Source organism: Nanorana parkeri, unplaced genomic scaffold (assembly GCF_000935625.1).
Source record: "Nanorana parkeri isolate BGI_ZX_2015 unplaced genomic scaffold, ASM93562v1 scaffold76, whole genome shotgun sequence".
Taxonomy (NCBI): Eukaryota; Metazoa; Chordata; class Amphibia; order Anura; family Dicroglossidae; genus Nanorana; species Nanorana parkeri.
The window spans coordinates 2,363,659-2,387,197 of record NW_017306344.1 but is presented as its reverse complement, the minus strand read 5'-3'; the positions used below and the strand labels follow the sequence as shown (position 1 = coordinate 2,387,197).

The following is a 23,539-nucleotide window of genomic DNA, read 5'->3' as shown; positions in this document are numbered from 1 at the left end:
TTCTGCCCCCTCCAGTTTTGATAAATTCCTCCCATGGTAAAATGTCCGCTTCCGTGCAAAGTCCCAATCAGTGACATTCCCTAGACTTCAAATTGTTTATTCCCACTTATGCAGTCAGGTATGGGAACCCCCCTAATATACATTGCGTGTTCCCATTCATTCAGTATAGCACACCCAATTCACATTTACAAAATATGTATTACTTTTCTATTTGTTTTTCTTTGGAGTCTACATGCAGCTTCCATCACTAAGTGCTTGATCACACCTAATCCAGTGTATTCCAGCTTGGTTAGTAACTGGAATGCACTGGATGGCATAATAAAATCCTCCAGCCAAACCTGAGATTATTAACCCTTCGGTAGTACAGACAGTCCTGTGCATCTGATCATGGGCTAATACACACAGGGTTAATTATGGTAACCATTTCTTCCAACCCCATCCCTAACATTACATACAATTTGGAAATATTCATAAGAATATCCAGCAAGTAAAAAGGTGAGCAGCAATGTTTATTGTTTAATCAGTTATGCTGTGTGATCAGGAAGCTGTAACACATATAAAATAGGATTTTATTCCAATCAGGTTGCAAAAAGTGGAAATGAACTTTAGCCTTTGCCCCATGAATATTGACAGACTATGTGACAGAGCTGGAAGAAAGTGATGACCGGGGGTTCAACCTGGGGACATGAAACACAGCTCTATGCTGGGACTGTCACCCTCTGTCTGCAGCAGCAAACCTTCCCTCAGTCCACCCCAGGACCGTCACTCTCTCTCAGGAACACTCAGTCCTCTCTGACTGTAACATTACCTCATAGCAGGCACCAGGTCTGAGGCTCTTTTCATCGTTAGCACTAACGTCTTGTCACAGGCATATGGGGAAAACACAGCCCAGGATGTCTCCCAGCGGGCCGGGGGAGGAGGGGGGAAAAGAAGAGCTGAGAACCTTGTTCCTGTGTCAGTGCCCTATTCACCGGCTACACTGTCAGCTCTGGGTGGGAACAGAACTGATTAACAAATCACTGCCAAGCTCTGCCCTCCTCTCCTGCACCTCATGAGGTACAGTCAGAGCTGGTTTTGGAGTCTGACACTCCAAGTGGTCAAGGGGCAGCTGCTTTGGGCACCGCAAAAATGACTGTGCCCGGGGCAACTGCCTTTTTTGCCCCATCTTAAAGACAGCCCTCACACTACCTAACCCAATAAATGCTCTTGAATGGCTGAATGGATGCATTTTCTTACAGATACTTTCAGTGGCTTAGTGGTCAGCAGTTCTTGCTTGCAGAATCCTGTCTTGGATTCTATCTGCATGATCCATGCATGTTCTCTCTGTGCATTGGTTTCCTACCATGCTAAAAAAACATGCTGGTAGGTTTCTTGTCCCTATTATGATATTCTACTCAGTGCGTACAAGATAGCTGCCTCACCTCTTATCTGCCCTAACACCAATTTGATCAGTGCTTTGAGTCCCTTAAGAGAAACGCGCTACATAAATTAGCAATAATAAACTGTGGGAAATCTTTCCAGAAGAGTGGAGCCTGCTATGGCTGCAAACAGTGGGGGTAATTCCACATGAATATGTATAGTTTTGGATTGGAATGTCCAATAAACGCATATAGGTGTAACGGTCAGGGCTCCACAAACTTTTGTCCATATAGTGTATATCCATTTTTTTGTTGCAACCTTTATTATTTTGATGTTTTTTATTCGTAGTAGTAGTATAACTATTGTTATAATAATTATGTGCCAGGGTTTACTGTTAAATGATGTCTACATTTTATATAACAGTGCCTTGGTCTTATATATGAACTGTGCACTTTGTTTCTGCAGCATATGAGCTCCAAGAGTGTCCAGACCCTGAACCTTTCTCACATGGTGTAGTCCGAGGTGCTGGCTACAATGTAGGACAGTCAATCTCTTTTGAATGTTCTCCTGGATATCAACTGATAGGTCATCCTGTGCTGACTTGTCAGCATGGCACCAATAGAAACTGGGATCATCCATTTCCCAGGTGTGAGGGTAAGTGTGTTAGAGCAGCTACTCCTGAATGTGCAGTTTCCTATACTGTATTAATATCTTGTATATTGCGGAAGTAGTTTATGAAGTTTAACTTCATAAAAACACAAACAGACTTATTTTATAAAGCATCCAAAAAACGGTATCAATATCTTGTGTTTTGCAGAAGTAGTTTATGTAGTTTACCTTCATAAAAACACAAACAGACTTATTTTATAAAGCACCCAAAATAGCACTTATGATGTTTAAAGTGTAGTAACCTATAACAACAAAATACATTTCAGCTCATTAGTTAGGGCAGTAAGGACAATGAAAGATGATTGTTGATAGGTTGCTTTAAATTACTGCAATTTAGTTATTTTCCTAAATGAAACAGATGTATAACAAAAAGAAATTAAATTGGCTATTTAAACTTTGGGAAAAGATACTCTTCTGAACCTTTGTAAAAGCTAACTTTAATGACTACATGTTTGTTTTTCCTTCTGCATGTGTTAAAATAACACGCTGAGTAATATTCTAATTTAGCAGTTTTCCTTAATGTAATGTATATGTAATTACTCGCAAGCTATGGAATTGATCCAGCTTAACGATGTTTTGCCAAAAGAAGGGACATCTGGGAAATGTTATACTCAGCCATAACTAGGTATTATTAGAGTGGGTTATTAGAAGAAAGAAAATAAATCGAAATGATAGGTTTAGAAAGAGAAATGATTAAAATGTACATAAACAACTCTGAAAGTTTATTCCCAATCAAATTAGATTTTTGACAGATTTTATTAACAGATTTTTCAGTTTTAAATCAAATGGCAAAAGACCCTCTTGGGTCTTTATTTTTTTTTCTCTGTCCTATTTCAGTAATGTCATTGCATCTGCTGTCTAACTGACACCCAGGACATTGTTGTTAACTAAACTTCCTGTTTTCACTCTCTGGGCTGCATACTCTTTACAGAGGTGTAGGGAGCCAGTGATGTATGGAAAATTCACTACAGAGAGGAGTCAGGATGTTCAGTTCTCTGTAATGTCCTACCCAAAAAGGTAATCTGCACACTACAACCTAAAATTAATCTTTTGACAGGAATTCCACTAGAAAATTCATTAAAATTATTGTAATGAATGATTTCATAGTGAAATACATGTTTCTAGTGAAGCCCTGCATATTTTATATATTGTATTTGTCTCATATCATGTTTGGTTAATTATAGAGATATTTTTGCAGCAATGTGGAATACATGTCTTTCTCTGCCTAACAATCAATCTCATTTTTGTATGTGATGATTAGTACCATGTGGAGGAAACGTCACAGCATTCAATGGCTCCATCTATTCCCCTGGCTTTCCTAATCAGTACCCAAACTCCCAGGACTGTTCCTGGATTATTACCGTCCCAGTAGGATTTGGTATACACATAAACTTCACAATTCTAGAAACGGAACCTCAGAATGATCACATCACCATCTGGTAAGCATCTCTTTGCATTATGTTAAAAGGTGTATCTAAAGTATGGCTATTATTGTTATATATTATATCCTATGATGGTTCTATCTCTGCATTAGATGGTGTTTGTAGCTCACCTACAACCACATTTACAATTCTCAGCATGGTCCAGATGTTTGGGGGTTGGGGGTGTCAAAGGTTCAGATAAGTGGCACATCACTTACACTGTCAATATGTGTGATGGACTTTACCAGGTGGACCCATATGTCTAAGGTTGGGCAGCAATACAAATGCCCAGTCATTGTTTACATGCCATTTTTATAATAATGTGGTTGTGCCCCTAAGGAATTTTCAGTCTATGAAGCTTATACAGGCAACATTATAGCCAGCAATTCTCAGGCATCAATTAAGCTGCCAGTATGTTCTTGTGTGCTGGGAGGAAAACAACAACAACCAAATTTACAGAAATCTACAGAAACATGTTGAGAACAAACTTAATGCACATAATGTCCACGGTGGTACTTGAATTCAGGAACCCAGTGCTGCAAGGTAACTGTGCCCATTGATTAGACACCATGCCGGACATCCCAAGTCTCGCGGATGTTTCGGGAGTCTCCCGCTAATAGATAGCGGCTCCCGGGAGAGAAACATTTACTCTAGCAGAGTAAACCTTTCCCTGCGATCTGTTTGTTTTTTTTTCTGACATCTGGGCCACCAGCCGCCATCAGTCAGAGAAAACAAAAAACAGCATAGAAATGCATAGCTAGATTGCTATTGGCTATTTCACATTGCAATAGTCAATAGCAGACTAGCTATTGCACCCGCCCACTGCTGCTGTCGATCAGCAGAGGGGGACCTGACGTTCTCCATCAGGCCCTCTTCTAGTGATTGACAGCAGCAGAGGGCGGGTGCAATAGCTAGCTTGTTATTGGATATTGCAAATCAACTATCCAAATGCAATCTAGCTGTTCATTCCTATGCTGGGCTTTTTTTTTATTCTGACACAGCAGCTGTCAGAATTGTACAAAAAAAACAAAACAGCAGATAGCAATGAAACTATTGCTTCCCGTGCTATCTGCTATCATTTTGCTCTCCCTGAGGACACCTCCCTGAAATTGCTTTTTTCAGGTTGGGATCCCTGCCATGCTGCCCAACTATTGACTCTCCAAATGTATATTCTGGTGTTGTTAAAACCTATTTAGAATTGTAAAAAATAATCAGGTATCTTGTTCAATTTAAAGTGACTCCAATTTCATTTGGCAACTAGCTCAAACAACTAGCTGTTTTCACAATATCCTTGGTGTATGTAAGGTACATTGTCTTTATGCCAAAAAAAGTGTTACATCTGTGTGAGCCTAGCCGTTTTTGGTTCCTCATTCAGTGGGGTAGCATGGCAAAGACCATTGGAGGTCGATTTCCCTCTGAGGGCCTGTCATGTGTCACTGCCAGGGTATTTTGTGACACAAGCCAGGAAATGCTTACCATTGCTGTAGAAATTGAAAATCTGGTGTTGTGTGTGTATCAGCTCACATGAGGCACAGAGCATTCTAATGTGAGTTTTGGACACTCTCCTGTGTATTCCTACTGGGTGTCAGTATTACTAATACATCTATACCAACCTTTAGTACATTTTTACTGGCAGGTTTACAGAGACAACAAGTAAAACAACATTGTCAAGAGTTATGGTTGGTTAAAAAAAGTTTAAAAAAAAGAGTGTCAAAGAAACACTCACATGGGTTTTTGGTTTAAGGGTTTGGTAGATGCTGGAGACCATTTTTTATATCTCCTGATTTTCTTTTGTTGAAAAAGCTGTGGATGAGATTTTGGGGTTGATTTCTTAAAGGCAAAGAGGCTGTGCACTTTGCAAGGGAATTTTCCCTTGGTTTAGTGAATATATTGAAAATTCACTTTCCAAAAAATACCCAATCCCATGCAAGAAAAATATATTTTTCCTTGCACATGATTGGATGATGGAAGTCAGCAGAGCTTCACCTTATTCACTCAGCTAAGGGAAAGTTCCCTTGCAAAGTGAATAGCCTATGTGCCTTTTGTAAGTCAAATGGCAGGGTGCCTGCCCACCCCGCAACAGGAGATGCTGGAACACATAAAGGTGGGAACTTGGAACACCCAAAATTCCAAGATGGACATGAACAAAGTCAGAAATGATGGCAGAAAGATCTCACTATTGGAGTAGCCAAGGCATGTAATAAGCCAACAGCTAATTCAGCCCATTGTCCACCTATAATTAAAATATTACTTTTGGGTAGACTAACCCTTTTTGTAGCATACCTCAGTATAAACGACTTCTTTATATTTCATGTTGTAGGATTAGTGAATGTTGGTTTATTCTGAAGTTGTGCACTAAAAATGTAAAGACTGTTCGAAAATCACATAGGGTTTCATAAAGCAGCACATTTGATGTGTCTTGACAACCTAATGCTGAGCCGCAGGAAGACTGTGAGATCCTACGGAGGTCTGTGGGATCCTGTCCTACTCTCTTCTAAGTTCATAGCTGGAATCTCTCAACCCATTTCTAACACAAGCACACACAAAGGATTCCTCCTGCAGAGCCTCTATACCTGGAATATCAAAGCAACTGCTAATCTTCAGCAGGATTCTCTGAATTATATAGCATGGACAGGGCACATAACCATTTAACCTTCCATGCAGTCTGTACTTGTTTGTACTTGTCTTAAAACATCAAACAGAATTTACCATTTACATTTGTTAAACTGGTCTAGTGTTGTTGTTGCTGTTATTATTATTATTATTATTATACTACTATGTATTTTTCATCTTTGCATAGCACGTACATTATTTAATTGATGTATATTATTGTAAAGCTTTTTTTTTAACTTTTCCTCATATTTTGATTGTATGAGGCAGTCCATAGTGTAGACTTTTCCCAGATTGCCTTGTTTGTAATCCAAGCAATTAACTCTAAGGCCTCGTTCACATCAAATGCAGTGCATTCTGGTCCAATTCTGGCCAGAACACACTGCCTCGCATTGCGGCCGACTCACTTTTTTTGTAGGGCAGGTGGTCGCATGGGATCGCAAGGCACATTATGCCTGCGGTCTTCTCCGGTTCAATCAAAATAGTGCTTGAAGCATTTTGATCGGACCGGACCACAAGCATAATGCCCTGCGATCCCATGCGGCAGATTGCATTGCGGCCGGAGGTGCTGGCTACGGTGCCATTCACTTCAATGGCCCGCCACGCCCCCTCCTGCCCCACAAAAAAAGTGAGCCGGCCTCAATGCGAGGCAGTGCGTTCTGGCCAGAATCGGGCCGGAACGCACTGCATCTGGTGTGAACAGGCCCTAATAGTGTCTCCCTATATTAGTTATGTCCAATTGTCTAAAAAAATGTTACCAATTGTTGACATACTAAAACTATGGGGTCTATTCACGAAGCTGCCGAAGTAGAAGTACTTCGGCTATTCACTCACTGCTGTTCGGGATCTTTAAGAATAGCCCGAACATCAGTAAGTAGCCTGCTGGAGGTTTTGCTCAGCCGATCCAGATGTTGGACTCCAATCTGCACTCCTTCTGCACTTCGGGTCGGAATAGACCCCTATGTATTGTATAACCTGATGATGTACTTATAATAAGGATAATATTCTTTGTTCACTTCAAATTAAAAGAAATAACTTTTTATCATGCTCGCTAATATCCCAAAAGTTTACATTTTTGTGAAGCATGTTATTGTTTTATTTGTAAGTTGCAACTAATCTAGCCTACTGTATGTAAATATGTGTTTCTTTTCATTTTTGTCTATCAAACGGTACCTCTTTGTGCCTGATAAATACTTGTGGGGTTTTTTTTTCTAGTGAAGGTCGGGCCTTGAGGTTGCTGATGGATAGTAGCAGGACAGCTCGTTAACACTAATTTAAAAAGCAAGTGAAGTTAATTGAAAAGGATGGGGGCACTGTCAAAGTGTCCCCAACGCTAGCACTGGAGGCCTGCATAGTAAGGATAGGACAGGAGGAGGCTGTGAGAGAGGACTCGTCTGACACTGACAAATTGCTCAGTTTTCACAAACTGTCAGTGCCTCTGACCTGAGGAATATTGTACGGCTCAGATTCTCATTTCTGCCATGCAACTTCTCTCTCTAATGCACACTTATATTATCTCAAATGTTACACAGTGTACAGTGTATGCTAGCATGTGTGTGTCTCTTTGGTTCCCCCATGATATTGCTTTGTCCATATTTTTTCATTTTCTAAGGCCAGTTGCAAACAAATCCCAATGTACGACTACATATGATAAACTGTGTTGGCAAAGGTATTACATTTTGTTCAATGAAAAGAAAAGCCAGTAGCCAGTATTTATATGTATTTGTTGAAATTGTAGTGGCAATAATAATAATGATCAAAGTAATTATATACCATAATGCACTTTGAATATATAACCTACTACATCACAGATAACTTATCAAAGTTTTGTCTTTTTGCACAATTTCGGGTCTAACAACCATCTTCTCCTCAAAGTAAAACGTTACATCATTGGGATGTTAGAGGTTTGCATGATTTCATAATTAGTAATGAAAACAAATAAAGTGTATATACAGACATTTTTAGCTTTGGATATAGTAGGGAAGGGTTAGAATTCATGTCAGTTTATATTTTTATGTATGTTTCCTATTGGGGTGATTTCCCTGGAGAAAGATCAGGAAGTGAGAGGAAGTTTTTGCAAAGTGATAGAAATTCCCCTCATAGACAATTATCATTGGAACACTACATTAGATGCAAAAGAGCTGCCCTACTGTTTTCTGCCCATGGCTGGGACAGCTGTACCCCAGAAGGATCCATAGAAAGCAATAGGTTGCTGGGCTTTGAAAGTTGTAGTACTCAGACTGCTCCCACAATGTCCTGCTCCCCGGCCATGAAGTGTGTTCTGATTTTGCAGTTTTTTGACTACATTATTTTTTTTTCTGTCTTTCAGGGATGGTCCCCAACAAACAGATCTTCAGCTAGGTGTTTTCACTAGCAGTGCTTCTAAAAGGTCAACCATGAGCTCATCCAACCAGGTCCTTATCACCTTTCACAGTAATGCAGCCAGTGGAGGGATCTTCGCTCTCTATTTCTATGGTAGTTGAAAAAATATGATTTGCATTACCAAAAAAGCACTGTTTGCTGCCTGGTTTAGATCTAATTTCTTACATAAAGTTCATGTCTGTTTCTCTTTCCCTTTCTTCCTTCCTGTCTCTCAAATTCTGTCTTTATATATTTACCCATGTCTAATTGGCAAGTTATAGACTGTGTGTTCTTTAAGATCTAGTTGAGTGTTACACTATTAAATCAGCACTTAATTGTTTCTTTGGCTTTGCTTTGGAACCAATGTTCCCTGTGACAGGATATCGACTTAGGAAATGTAAACCTCCAACTACAGTGCCAAATGGAGAGGTTCTTTCTGGGAGTGAAGAATTTCTAATGGGTGAGTATTCTCTAATACAAAAAAGTGTAGGTAAAACATTTGTTTTGTTACATTTGCCATATGATTTCTGCCTGACTTGAATTGTGCTTCAGTATTTTTTGCCGAGCATAATATTGTCTTCTGTTAGCCTACCCATCTAGTCTTCATTTCCACCTACCTGCTCTGTTGCTGCATTGGAAAAAAAGCTTCCAGATATGGGGGAGAATGTGACCAATCACGTGACCCAAAGAGAGTCACAAGGGGGGCAGTGACAAAATCTACCCTGGTAAGCTCTGACAACAACCAACATCGGAGCTTACCCAGGGTGCATTCCTGCAGTGGAGCGGTGGTAAAGAGAGCATGATTGGTGAATATACAGTAACTTGCAGAGGGGAGGAGGGATGACATCTTATGAGGCACTGTCACTCTGCTCTGAATGGGCAGGTGGCAGTGTTATGTAAAATAATAGAAAACATTTACAAGCATGTAAAAATATAAAAGTAGCAGTAATAATTACTTTAAAGTATACAATACAGTGATTGAAAATATGTCCGCACTGAAAATGCAATATGCTTTTCCTTCATGTTAAATGTGGGATTACTATAGGTAACAGGCATTTGTCTATGAACCAATGCAGCAAGAAATCTAATCATTTACTGCCGGATGCAAATATATATATATATTTTTTGTTATACAACTTACGATAAAGCATGCTACCTTAATATGAATAGTAATAATGAGGCGAAATACTTTTTTGCTATAAAGTTGAGGTAACAATGTGATCTGTTAGTGGGTACCTTTCAGTTACGGTTTCCTTCATAGAACTCAGAAAGGTAGTGTTCATTATAATCACAAATGAACATATTACACACTGAGCTATTATTGTGTTTATTTTATTCTGTATTATTACATCTTCAATTACACCTCTCAAACAAATAGAAATACCAGCAACACACAACATAGCAAATAGCAAGTTAACAAACATAATTACATTGTTTCTTTGAAGTAGAGTTATATCTAATTCCATATTGTTAATTTCTCTGTATGTTCCCTAGGTGACATTGTGCGCTACAAATGCCTCCCAGGATTCACGTTAATAGGGCCTGAAATGTTGATTTGCCGTCTGGGAACACACCTGCAGTTTGAAGACCCTCCTCCCACTTGTGAAGGTGAAAGTCTGTTTCTAATGAATATAATCATTATTTTAGAAATCTCTCTTAAGGTGGCCATACACTGTACAACCATCGCAAGACCTTAGTCTTGCGAGGGTTGTAAAGTACTTAAAAAAACGTACGATCTGCCCATCTTGGACAGGCAGATCGAACTTGCGATGACTGCAATGAGGGGCGGGCTTGCGAGGACGGCAAACGCACACCGGCCCGTTCGTCAGTTGTCGAACAAGCAGGCCACTCACTCGCCGAGAATCGTACGATTCCCGGTGGGTTTTCTAGCCTGCTTGTTCGATGGAAGACGTGCAACCGTACAGTAGAAACTATCGCACGCCTTCCATACACTGTACGATTTTCGTACGATCGCGGGATTTCCCGCGATTCTCGTACGAGAATCATACAGTGTATGGGCACCTTTAAGGTGCCCACACACCTTGCGATAATCATACGATAACCGTGGGAAATCCTGCGAACGTACGATTATCGCAAGGTGTGTGGAAGGCGTGCGATAGTTTCTACTGTACGGTCGCGTGACTTTTATCTCAGGAACATGTTCGAAAACCTGCCGAGAATCGTAACATTGTCGGTGGGTGTGTGGCATGTTCGTAAGATAAATGCTGTACGGGCAAAGTGCTGTCAGTCTAAAGGTGCCCATACACTGTGCGATTATCGCACGATAATCGCGGGAAATCCCACGATCGTACGATAATCGCAAAGTGTATGGAAGGCGTGCAACCATTTTTACTGTACGGTCGCACGTCTTTTGTCTAAGGAACATGCTAGAAAACCAGCCGAGAATCGTACGATCGGCTGGTGTTTAGCATGATCGTAAGATCAATGCCGCACGAGCACACTGCCCGTTCAGCATTGCGGTCGTCGGAAGCCCGCCCCTCAGCGGGGCGGCTTGTGATTATCGCAAGTACGATCTGCCTGTCCAAGATGGGCAGATCGTACATTTTTTGAATTACCTTACAGCCATCGCAAGACAAAAGTCTTGCGATGGTTGTAAGGTCTGTGGCCAGCTTTAATCTAAATATAGAGTGTATTCCAAAACATATATAAACATGTATCACACTTATTTACAGTTGCATACAGAAAGATAAAGATAGGTTGATGCAGTTTAGTAGAAGGTCAAATACAGATCAGAGGAAGGTCAACTTCAGGTGAAATGAATCTGTCAATCAACTGTGAATCATCTCAGATGAGTTTCAAGCTGATCTGAAATGCAAGTAGAATAATTATAGAAAAAAGATGCATTAGCCCATCAACACTAGCCCAAAGCCTGCCCACATAGGCCCTAATGCTCCTGTCTGCTCATATAGTAAATGTAGCACTTTCAAGCAGGTATTTGTCATAACAACCAATAATTTTGTCAGTGTCTTATGCAGAGAAAGTTATCATGTTATTGGTGTCTCTTAGCAGAAACTATTCCATTAGTCAATGTTTCAGCGTAATGCTGTAATGCGATTTAAACCGGATGTTTTCTCCCTTTTACAGTACTGTGTCCAACTAATGAGATCCTAACTGACTCAACTGGAGTGATTCTAAGCCAAAGTTATCCTGGTACATACCCCCAGTTCCAGACCTGTTCCTGGCTTATAAAAGTTGAGTCTGGGTATAATGTGACACTCACTGTGGAGTACTTCCTGAGTGAAAAACAGTATGATGAGTTTGACATATTTGATGGTAAGTAATGTCTTAGCTTGCTATTGAATTGCAAACCACTGGTATGCAAAAGGATAAAATGTATTATATAATGCAACTGTCTAAAGCTAGATTGCATTAAACAAAGTGGTAGTTATCCCTGTCACTAACAAGATGTTGAGGTTTTTATTTCAAACTTTTCTATTGCCCCCAAACAAAAATATATTGTTTTGCACATTTTGGATATTACGACTCTTAATTCGTTTTTTAGTCTGTTATTTTAACACCCTCCACAAGATGGATTTTTGGAGGGTGGCTACTTTTGTTCCCCATGGTTCCTGTGTGTATTGTGAAGTAGCCACTGCTCCAAGCTCGCTTCCTTGATGAACTACAATCTAAATACAAATTTGAGACTGTAGTCCATAACAGGATCTAATTTGAAGAGGTGGCTACTTTACAACACACACCGGGACCATGGGGAACAAAAGTAGCCCCCCTCCAGAATCAAATACAGTGTCAGCACCAATTCAGAGATGTATTGAGGATTTACAGCTGAGTGATACACAAAAAAGATAAATTTTTCTTAATAGTTAAGGTATTTGAATGTGTTTTATGATTCAACTCCTGAGTTATTTTCTCTTTAAAGATGAACTCCAGGCAGATATAAAAAGCAAAAGAATAATGTATGTATTAAATAGATATGTGTATTGTATATTTTAATTAACCTAGTTTGGGTATCTGAATATTGTCTTGATTTTAGCTTCTACTATAAATCATTGCTTAGAGAGGGATGGCCAGCACTTGGAGCCTATCCTGCTCTGGTGCAGTGCACGTGTGCTTATAGTGAACATGCAAATAGAAGGACAAACTAGAGTGATCAGACTGATGACCTAAACAGTGAGCTGCTTCTTCCTCACTGTCCAATCTGCAAGTCAAGGGTGTGTTTGAGTACTGTGATGCTGTAGCTGCAGTTGAAGTCCCAGACAGATGGCTATACAAGACTGGCTTTTGAAATTTAGAAATCTTTTGGCAGGTACACACACACACTGTGTGTGCAAAATTGTGAATGGAATCCCCCCTCCTGGCCCAATCAGCCAGTCAACTGATTAGACGGGGAGGGGGGTGTCAGTCACAGCTTTGTGCAGACTTGTTAGACTTGATTTGCACCAATCCCTCGAACATCACTATTTTTCTGTTCCCAAGCCATTTTAACAACATATTATCTGTGGACATGGTGCTTTCTGTGTTCTACAGTAACTTATGCTAAACCATCCTAGGATTAAAGCACCTCTTATGAAAGAGACTTCCCACAGCTTGAGTGCTTGCATGAATACTCTGGATTTGGCTAACTTGCCAGATTTGGTGTTTGACTTGTTCCAAAAATATATCTTCCATAATGTATACAGCAGGGGAAAGCATCCTCCTCTGTTAGACAAATTGACTCGAAAACTCTGTTTGAAATCTCAGAAGTCATCCTGCATCAAAACCTACATGTAGGTACTAGGCCTGATAGAAACCGTCCCATACACCCAGTTCCACACAAGATTATTGAAGAAGGCAGTTTGTTTAAAATGGGAAAATGTCCTTGCTCCCTTTACAAATCAATCTGTTTTTCACTGTTCATCCACTGCAACAAATTCCCAAAACTTAATAAGTTGGGGAGGTGCTATCACTAGGATACAATAGTGTATGTTTCCCAGATTCTTTGCTGGCTGAAATTATTTGTACCTCGTTGTCAGAGGTACCTCCACACAGCTATCACTTGTACCTATTTTTGGGTGCAGTCCTGATTCATGAATTTCAAACAAGTCAAAACATGTCAAAAAAGGGTGTGATTACACATAGACACAAGACCAGAGCAGTGCTTACAGAGATTGGTGCTGGGACATGAACTTGTAGTGAGGAGAATAAAGAGAAAGAAAGTATACACACAGTGAAATATAACTAAACATTTGTGACATTGTTTTTCCACAAACATTTTGTATACATCATAAAATACATGCCTTTGCAATGTATAAGGGATTGCTTTGTTTTGTAATAGTATAGATAGTGTTAGAGGAAAATGGAAGAGAAAATAGGTCATATGGTTTTATACTAGTCTCCTAAGAAGTTTAGTGATAAGAGGTATTGCTGAGATGAGTCACACAGTAGATCACACAGACTAGAGGGGTCAAGTGAGAATTTCTTAAGTCTAGGGGTAATTAGACTAAGCTATAGGGAGGAGTGTAAAATGCCTTTGGAAAGTGAGATTAATTGGATGCTTTCAAGACTTTATTAGTTGGGAGAAGTAAAAGTTCAGAACTTCTGAGAGAACAGGGTCAAAAGAACAGTTAATTATGTGACAACTGAAAATTAGTGTGGCAAATTCTGTTCTCGTTCAAAGAAAAAGGGGACAAGAAGGGAATGCAGTTAGGTGGGAGATTTAACAGCCCTTTTTAAGAAATATAATTTGCAGGCAGCCTTGTGTTTGTAGTGTTTGCTAAAGTCTTCAGCACCTAGAGCATTATTAGGTCACTCTGGATAAATAATGGGTCTTTCAAAGTGTAAAGATATACAGATTTTACAGGAAAATAAACATGTTTTGCAAAGCATACTATACTTTACAAAAGTTATATCATCTGTCTATGTTAACCCATTTCTGGTCTGATCATTTTTAATAAAAGAAACGGTGCAGGAAAATTATACAGAAAAAAAATGTTACAAAACAGAGACAAATAGTTATAGAGTATTCAATCTGTAATTGCACAGAAAACTGGCTTAAAGACCGTATTCAGAGAGTGGTGATCAATGATTCGTACTCTGAATGGTCTGAGGTGGTTAGCAGTGTCACCCAAGGTTCAGTGTTGGACCCCTTACTGTTTAATCTGTTTATAAATGACATTGGTGATTACAAGTATTATTTCTGTGTTTGTAGATGACACCAAGTTATGTAGTGGAATACAGTCCTTACAGGATCTTACAAGCAGATCTGAATGCACTGTGTGATTGGGCATCTATTTTGGAAATGAGGTTTAATGTTGATAAATGTAAAGTTATGCACTTGGGAGCTAAAAACATGCATGCCTCATACACTCTGGGGGGAGTATGTTGGGGGGAGTCAATGGTGGAGAAAGATCTGGGTGTTCCGGTAGATCATAGACTCAATAATACCATGCAATGTCAAGCCGCAGTTTCTAAAGCAAGCAAAATACTTTCTTGTAATAAGAGGGGTCTAGACTCCAGAGATAGAGACATAATCCTGCCCCTGTACAAAGCATTAGTAAGACCTCATCTGGAATATGCAGTTCAGTTTTTGGCACCAGTTCACAAAAATGATGTTGTGGAACTGGAGAAAGTGCAGAGAAGGGCAACTAAACTCATAATAGGCATGGAGGAGCTCAGCTATGAGGAAAGATTAACTGACCTGAATTTGTTCTCTCTGGAAAATAGGCAACATGAGCACCATGTATAAATAAATAAATGGTCCATCTAGTGAGCTTGGTGCCAAATTATTCACTTTAAGGTCACTGCAAAGCACAAGGGGGCACTCTTTGCATCTGGAGGAAAAGAGGATTAACATTTGCATACAGAAAGGATTCCTCACAGTTAGAGCTGTGAAAATGTGGAATAGACACCCTGAGAAGCTAGTTTTAGCTAGCTCAGTTAACTGTTAACTTACATTTATTGTTAGCTTTCCTCTTCTTATGGAGATTTCTGCCCCCCCTCACCCCACCCCTTTCTTGGACAGTGTATTGTGTGTAAAGGCAGAGCTGGTTTTTACTGACCATACTACAATGGGTGACAGAGAGGGGGGGGCAGCTGATTACAGTCTGCAAAATACCATATAGTCACTTGCAATCCGTTAATAGATAGCAGTCAATCTTTATTGACTGAACATGATGTCACATACACATAGCAATTGCTTTGTGTATGTAACATCATATTCAGTCAATAAAGAAGATTGACTGCTATCTACGAACGGAGTGAGAGTGACTATATGGTATTTTGGATTTGATGTGCGGAGACATTCGCTGTCACTTTCGGCACCCCCTAGTTTTCATTTGGGCTTAGTCCGGTAAGGAGTGCGATGGGATCTACTACATTCTGAATCTGATTACAGTCTGATACCCTAGTGTCTGACTGAATTTCCTGTGGAGAAAATTTAGAATTTTTAGGCTTCAGGCCTAATAAAACCTTTATTTAAAAAATGAAGGAAGCCTGCAATGTGAGTCATGAAAATGTGCACACATATGCATCCTCACTGCACCTCTACATTACTAAGGTGGAAATAGACTTTAAGGATGTTCTTCGAAGGGGGCTGCAAACTGCCAGCCTCATGATCTACGTACAGCCAGCATAGCTAGGTTAGTGACCTGAAGGCTCAGCAACACACTACTTTTCCTCTTAAAAACAAGTCCAGAAACATAGAATGGCAGTGCCGCATAAAGCAACAATATTGATATAGTTCCTAGTGCTGGCTCTGTCTCTCCCACACTGGCAGCTGCTCTGCAGGAGATCATGGAAGGCTTATATACAGGCAGATTCAGTTACTTGCAGTAATTATATTTAAAAAGCCTTTTAAAGATATTGTAATGAATAACTAACTGATTTAAATTGTGCGATTATATCTGCTGGAGTTCAGCTTTAAACTAAACCTCAAAGTAAACATAAATATGTTATTGAAAATACTTAGCTTAGTAATGTGTTTTTAACTACATTTGTTAGTAATTTCAAACTGTATTTCAGCTTTTTCTGCATGGCAATGCAATAATATGATATGAAAAGTATTATAAACTAGTCCAATACATTTTGTTAACTGACTATAGCAAACTAAAATATTTTTCAGCATTCTGCTGTTTGCATGTTGCCACCTGTCCTGTTGAACAAGCTTACAGTTTTTAGTACCCACGTCTCCATGTAAAAATTTGATTGTGCATGGCCAACTAAATAAAAACATCTCAAGCCAATCTATCCTGCACAATATGACTGTTAGTTTGAAAATTGTTGATTGATATTTGCAGACATATATCACCATTTAGTGCATGACATTTGTCTGGTTAGTGTATGTATAAAGTCACTTGCACTCCAATAGAATTTCAAGTCAAGAACGGTCTATTGACTCGATTGCTATCACATCATATAGCGACGTTTCGGAACAACAGCGGTTCCTTCTTCAGGCTAAACAGATTCTGGATTGCAGAGGCATCTGCAGTCACTTTGGCACCCACCCGTCTCTAAGGGTATTGTTATTCGGTCAGGAGTGCGATGGGTACACTGGATTTTGGAATTTGTCTGGTTAACTCTCCTTCAGCTCTACTTTAATGTTTGCTCTTCCTAGGTCCATCTGGTCAAAGCCCACCGCTTACCTCATTAAGTGGCAACTATTCAGCTCCCATGACTTTCACCAGCACTGGAAACAAGGTTCTTCTCCGCTGGCTGTCTGACCATGCTTATAGTCGGAAGGGTTTCAAAATACGATACTCAGGTAAGAATTATGAACTAAGCAGCTTAGATATGTGTAGTGACATGCATATATTTTTTATATATAATAAAAGCTGATCTAGCTATATTATGTCTGATATAAAGTCAAGCCACATATTAATTCACTGTATTTACTTTTACTATTAAGGTTACACCTACTAAATCCAGTGTGGTTTTATTTGTCAAGTACCTATTGGCAAGTTCATTAATGCCATCATCCTGTATAGATAATAAACGTATTCCAAACAATTGTTTATTTTTGTTAATGACTAAAAAAACACCTGAAATTAGTATATTTATAAAACAGTGAGTGGGACATTCACAAGACATCCACTGCAGGTGTATTTCCCTGATGCATGGGCTTTTAATAACAGTGATTATTTCACCTGCAGTGAATGTCACATTCACTGCTTTATAAATATTTCCCTTTGATGTAGTATATATTTCTTATATTAGGTTTTTAAGCCCCTAATAAGAATTAACTTTAAAATTTAGAAGTACCTTTGTGGTGCATGTACACATGGGTACATAAATAAATATATGTAATTCAATCATATGAAATTTTCAGACTGAAACAGAAGTAAAATAAATTTGTCAAGCTGAAAAAGCCGAAACTGAAAACCAAAAACAAACTTTTTTTCCCAACCTTTTAAAAAATTTTAAAATTAATTGTTATTTTTTAATTATTTTATGTATTTATTTTTTCACTCTACTGTTGGGGGCTTTGTGGAAATATCATGGGTCTAAACAGAGTCCTCACTCTCTTTTTCTACAGCCCCTGTTATGAATGAACAAGAAGCCTCTATACTGAGTGCCCCTGTCCAATCATAAACTGTGGAGATAGTATCAGTTACTATATCCACAATCTTGAATGAACAGGAAGTGATGTAAAGCACTTCCTGTTCATTCATAACTGGGGACATAGTAAGCATACTATGTCCTCAGTTATTTATAAACAGCAATCAGTTCTGATCACTGAGACCTTGTAAGCTGCTCTCCATCCTGACTCACCTGTCACAGGAGAACAAGCAGGGTGGTGTGAGAGGAGGCCTCCTGTGACAGCTGACAGCAGGGGGGTATTAGAACACAGCCTCTGTTCACTATACTTTTTGGTCAGAACCCAGTCTTAGCTAGGTCCTAGCAAAGACTCCTTTACACTCTTCCCAGCCTCTCACTACTACACTATATTAATCAGGTGTGCAAGGGTGTGCCCTGCTATTCCCCTGTCTACTGCTCAACAGACCATGCCCTTGACCAGTTGGGGCTGTCTGTCACTATATATACTGTACTGGATGACAGGGATGGGTCCTGGAAGGTCGGTATGTGTCCCCTCTATTTGGGTTGTGGTTCCTTTAATGGGAAACAAAGTGTTCAACGGCCAGGCAGGAGGAAGTGTCTAGAAAAGACAAAAAAACTCCACAGAACCTGTGGTGGAGTTGGAGTAGCACAGGTGTGTGGAGAAAGTTGAGTGAGTTGCTGAACAAGACTGGGTTTTGCTGAGAACTGTTTGTTCTGTGGGAAGTTACCAAAAAGCTTCGGGACTCTGGTGTTATACCTGGTGTTAAACAAACTTTATTTTATTATTTGCTGAAGATAAGCTATTTTGTTGGATTGCCTTGGATAGCTGCCTTTACAAAAATAAAGACTGTTCCTGTGTTAAGAAAAAAACAGCTTTGGGACTGATCCCTGCATGCTTACCATTGTGCTATGTCCCCCAAATATCACAATATATTTTATTGTACAGTATATATTTTGTATATATAATTACAATCCAGATTGGGGATGGTATCTTCTCTTTTTCTAATTTCTGCACAATGGCTTCCTACATTTTGCATGGAATATTTTTGGATAACAGCATTTATGTGATGATTAAGGAAGAGTAAGATATTGCGGTGGAGCGGTTGCTTTCTTATGAGGTTTAAAGATTGACAGATTCACCTTTCTGTGAACTGTCAGATCTCCAGAAAGATGGCCCCTTAATAATATCACATTGCCCACCACAGCACTCACTGCTGACACCTTTTTGGGCAAAGGACTGAAAAATGTATGCAAATGTGTGCTTCCTGTTCTGGAAGAAAATATGGACCGAATCCCAGAAAACTGCGGGAGAAAGCTCTGCATACTGAGCAGTATTTAAAAAAAGATATCATTTATAAAATCAAGTTATCTGAAAACAATTAAATATGGGAATTTTTGGCACAAGCCTAACATAAAATAATTAACACTGTAATGAATTATTTGAAAAAATGCAGATTAGATGTTTGCATATTCTGTCGGATTTTTGATCTTGTGTACTATTCAGTTCCACAATATCATCGTGTCACCTTACATTAGTGTGTTACTATGGAGGCTACGCCACACATATTTGTCTTGTGAATATTTTTGCCAAATAGATGTATTTGTTTTATAGCATACTGCTATTATGTTTCATTTAAATAGCTAAAATACATGAAATTACATTATTTATGCTTTACATATCGCTCATGTTTTATGTTGTTACTTCTTATGTATTTCTATTGCTTAAAGTTTATTTCCAATTTCCCAGCCAAACTGGGATAACAGCTGTTTGATATTTGTTACATGTTCCCATTCACATAGTATAAGCTGAAGAAAAAAAATACATCTTGCAGTTTAAATTGATTTTACTTGGGTTAGAGTTTCTTGGCTTCCTAAGGGTTAAAATTTCCACTCACTTCTTTGTAATGGTAGGAGGGGGTGTGAGGGGTAAGGGGTTTGTTTCACCATTTCTCTACCGTGCTGACTCATTTCATTATAATTTGTAAAGTAGATTTAAACACTGCCTGTCCTAACAAAGGGTTCAAGGATTGTAACCCTGGCTTATGCACTGTATGTTAATGAGATAAACACAAGCCGCACACAGCAGAAGGCGGGTGCAATAGCTAGTTTGCTGATGGCTATTGCAAATTGAAATAGCCAATAGGAATCTAGCTGTGCATTCCTATGGGGGTTTTTTTTTTTAAATTATTCTGATGGCAGCAGAACCACCCGGCCAATAGAAAACAGTTGGGCAGAGCTAGCTGTCATTACTTGCTCCGCCCAATTATTTTCTATTTTATTTTTACTGCCTTTTTAACTGTTTTTTTATTCTGCTCGGTACCACAGAGGTACCGAGCAGAACAGCTATTCATTCACTGCTGTTCGGCATCTATGAGAATAGGCCAAACAGCAGCGAGTAGCCTGCCGGAGGTTCGGCTTAGCCAATCCAGATGTTGGATCGGCTGAGTCAAACTCCTTCGGCACTTTGGGTCGGCCGAACATGCTGAGCATTTTCAGCCGAACTGAAGCCAGCCGAAGCCATCCAATGTACGGCTGATTTCAGCCTATATATGGCTGGAATCAGCCATACCAGCCTGAAGTGAATAGCCGAACATTGTTCGGCTCACTTCGCTTCGGGTCGGTTAGTCACTCGGCTGCCTACGGCAGCTTAGTGAATAGACCCCCTAGATCAAGCCATTTTGCCTGCTGCAAAGCAGCACCTCAAAGTTGAGAAAAATTAAAATAAAAATATGTTTCATTATGCTTTGTGAATGGGAACAAATAACAAACATATATAAGGGTTTTGACTGCAAAAATGGAAATCTAGCCCCAAAATTATGTTTTCATACCAGCACAGTACACCACCCAGAACCATAATTCAGTGTCAGTATCTACATACTGGACTAATATGCATCTATTTCCTGGACTAAGGTGCTTGCTCATAAATCAAACAATCATGTAAAGCTAGTTCCTTTGCAATAGTAATACAAAAAAATAGTTTGTGTTTAAAAATGAGCCAAGTTGCACAGGTACAAGGTACAAGGTACGACGGACCGGAACCCGACATGGAGCCACTCGGACCGGAACCTGACGCGCTCGGACCGGGACCCGACAGTCAAACACAAAAGGGTCAAAAGCAAGTTTACAACAAAGTTGACAGGAACAGAAGAGCACATATTGATATTGCTACCATGGTACTCACTGTTACAGCAGACCTTGCAGTACAGGGCAAGGTCTGCTTATTTTGTCCGCCTCCCTCTCCTTTTAAAAAATTATCCCATGTTACTAGGTAAAAAATGTGCCCATAAAGAAAAAGTTAGATTTATACATACCTTACTCTCATCTTCTGCATTGCTAGGCGTGACATTGCTGTCCTGCATTTTACTTCAAGGCTTGTTTTCATTTAAGGATTGGGAACCTATTACTTGTGGATGATTATCTCCCAATGAGCATAGAGTATCCAGCCCAGTTAGGTACATTTAAAGGAAATAAATAAGGATTATACTATATTATATAAATGGCTGGTAGGATAGAGTATAAGAACTTTAGAATGTGTACAGAGTAATGTCCCCTACACCCGTCCACCAAGCTTGGAATAGCAAGAATCCCTACTGCTCTGAATTTAGAGAGAGTATAAAAAGTCAGCTACAATGAATCATTTATAATATACCAAAGGAATAAGTGGTGCCTCTTATATGATAATTCCTCAATGGTTCTAGTGTTTAATCCCCATGGAGTTTTTTTAAGTGAGAGCCAATGGAAGTCAAGAGAAAAAAAGATGTAATACTGTTATTGTGAAAGACATTGATACTTTGTGGAATTTGGGACTGGTGAGTGTGATGTACCTGTAAATATAAGAATAGATCATTGTTGAGAAGATCAAACTTTTTTCCTGGTTGCTGTAAGAGTTTAATCACTAAGGGGTCTATTCACTAAGCGGCCGTAGGCAGCCGAGTGAAAGACCGACCTGAAGTAAAGTGAGCCGAACGGTATTCGGCTATTCACTTCAGGCTGGTACGGCTGATTTCAGCCGTATATCGGCTGAAATCAGCCGTACATCGTGTGGCTTGACGTGGCTTCGGGTCAGCCGAACATGCTCAGCATGTTCGGCCGACCCGAAGTGCAGGAGGAGTTCGACTCAGCTGATTCAACATCTGGATCGGCTAAGCCGAACCTCTGGCAGGCTACTCGCTGCTGTTCGGTCGATTCTTATAGATGCCGAACAGCAGTGAGTGAATAGCCGAATGTCGCTGAGCGGCATTCGGCTGTTCTGCTCGGTCCCTTAGAGCAGTGGTCCCCAACCCCCGGGCCGCGGACCGGTACCGGTCCGTGGATCAAATGGTACCGTGCCGCGGAATTCGTATCGCCTGACGCCCGGGACATGTAGTTCCGGGCGCCGGGCAAGTGCTTTTTACACTGTTTTTTTCTCTTAAATGAGCGCCGAGAGCGGGGGGGTGCCGAGAACAGGGGCGGAGACGGAGCGGACAGAGCTTGAAGGGCGGGGACAGAGCGGGGGGTGTGGAGTAGTGACAGGCTCTGTCACCTCCCTCAGCCTCTGTCCTCAGCAGCTGCTGCTCATTCCTGTCACACAACACAGGAGTTCTAGCAACAGTGCCTGCTAGAACTCCTGTGTTGGAGGTGACAGGTTGAATAGAGTGTACCTGTCACCTCCAAATGTTATCACACAGGGGATTTGTTAACCCCCGTGTAATAGCAATACAGTTAAGTTTAAAAATAAATAGTTAAAAAAAATATTAAAAACGTAACAAAATAAAAATGTAAAAAATAAAAATAATAAAACAAAACAAATAAAATGTTTCCAAAGTAAATAAAAATTGAATAAATGAAAACCAGCCCCGCTGCCCCCATCTGCACGCGAATAAACGCGCAGTGTTTTCAACTGCGATTGTGTGCAACCACACGGGCAGGGCTGTATTGCAGCAGGAAAATGTTCAATCTGTCTGGCACGACTGTGGTGCCATTAGAAAATAATGGCACTGACAGCACAAATTAAAATTATTAAATCAAAACAATCTAAATTATAAACAATCAATGTCCCCCCCTCAGCGGGCCACGGTAAAATTATCAAACGTTGACCGGTTCGCGGCGATAAAAAGGTTGGGGAGCACTGCCTTAGAGGGACCGAGCAGAACAGAAAAGTAGTAAAAAAAGTTTTGAAAAAATAAATAGAAAACGATTGTGCGGAGCTAGCAATGACATCTAGCTCCGCCCAACTGTTTTCTATTGGCCGGCGGTTCTGCTGCCGTAAAAAAAGAAAAGAAAAAAAAAACTCTCCCGGGTGCTCTAGGAGTCTCCCGCTCCCGGCCACCCAGGAGAGAAACACTGTGTTTTCTTTTTTTGTTCTTTATTCTGACCCGGAGCCGTGTCTGAATAGAAAAAAAAAAACCTTTGCCCATAGGAATGCATTGCTAGATTCCTATTGGCTATTTCAATTTGCAATAGCCAATAGTAAACTAGCATTGTACCCGCCCTCTGCTGATGGACCTGATGAAGAACTGCAACAGAGGGCGGGTGCACTGCTAGTTTACTTTTGGCTATTGCGAATTGAAATAGCCAATAGGAATCTAGCAATGCATTCCTATGGGCAAATTTTCGATTTGAAAAAAAGC

The 23,539-nt window shown here is 40.0% G+C and overlaps 1 protein-coding gene across 1 annotated transcript in view; it reads left to right on the top strand.

The window, feature by feature from the left end:
- Positions 1–23,539, top strand: part of CSMD2 (CUB and Sushi multiple domains 2) — a 323,219-nt gene that overhangs the window by 249,921 nt on the left and 49,759 nt on the right. The window contains exons 39-45 of the mRNA XM_018576748.1: positions 1,825–2,013; positions 3,290–3,467; positions 8,389–8,534; positions 8,800–8,880; positions 9,915–10,028; positions 11,526–11,714; positions 16,990–17,136. Coding sequence (XP_018432250.1) covers positions 1,825–2,013; positions 3,290–3,467; positions 8,389–8,534; positions 8,800–8,880; positions 9,915–10,028; positions 11,526–11,714; positions 16,990–17,136 — 1,044 coding nt within the window. The remainder of the gene's footprint in view (positions 1–1,824; positions 2,014–3,289; positions 3,468–8,388; positions 8,535–8,799; positions 8,881–9,914; positions 10,029–11,525; positions 11,715–16,989; positions 17,137–23,539) is intronic.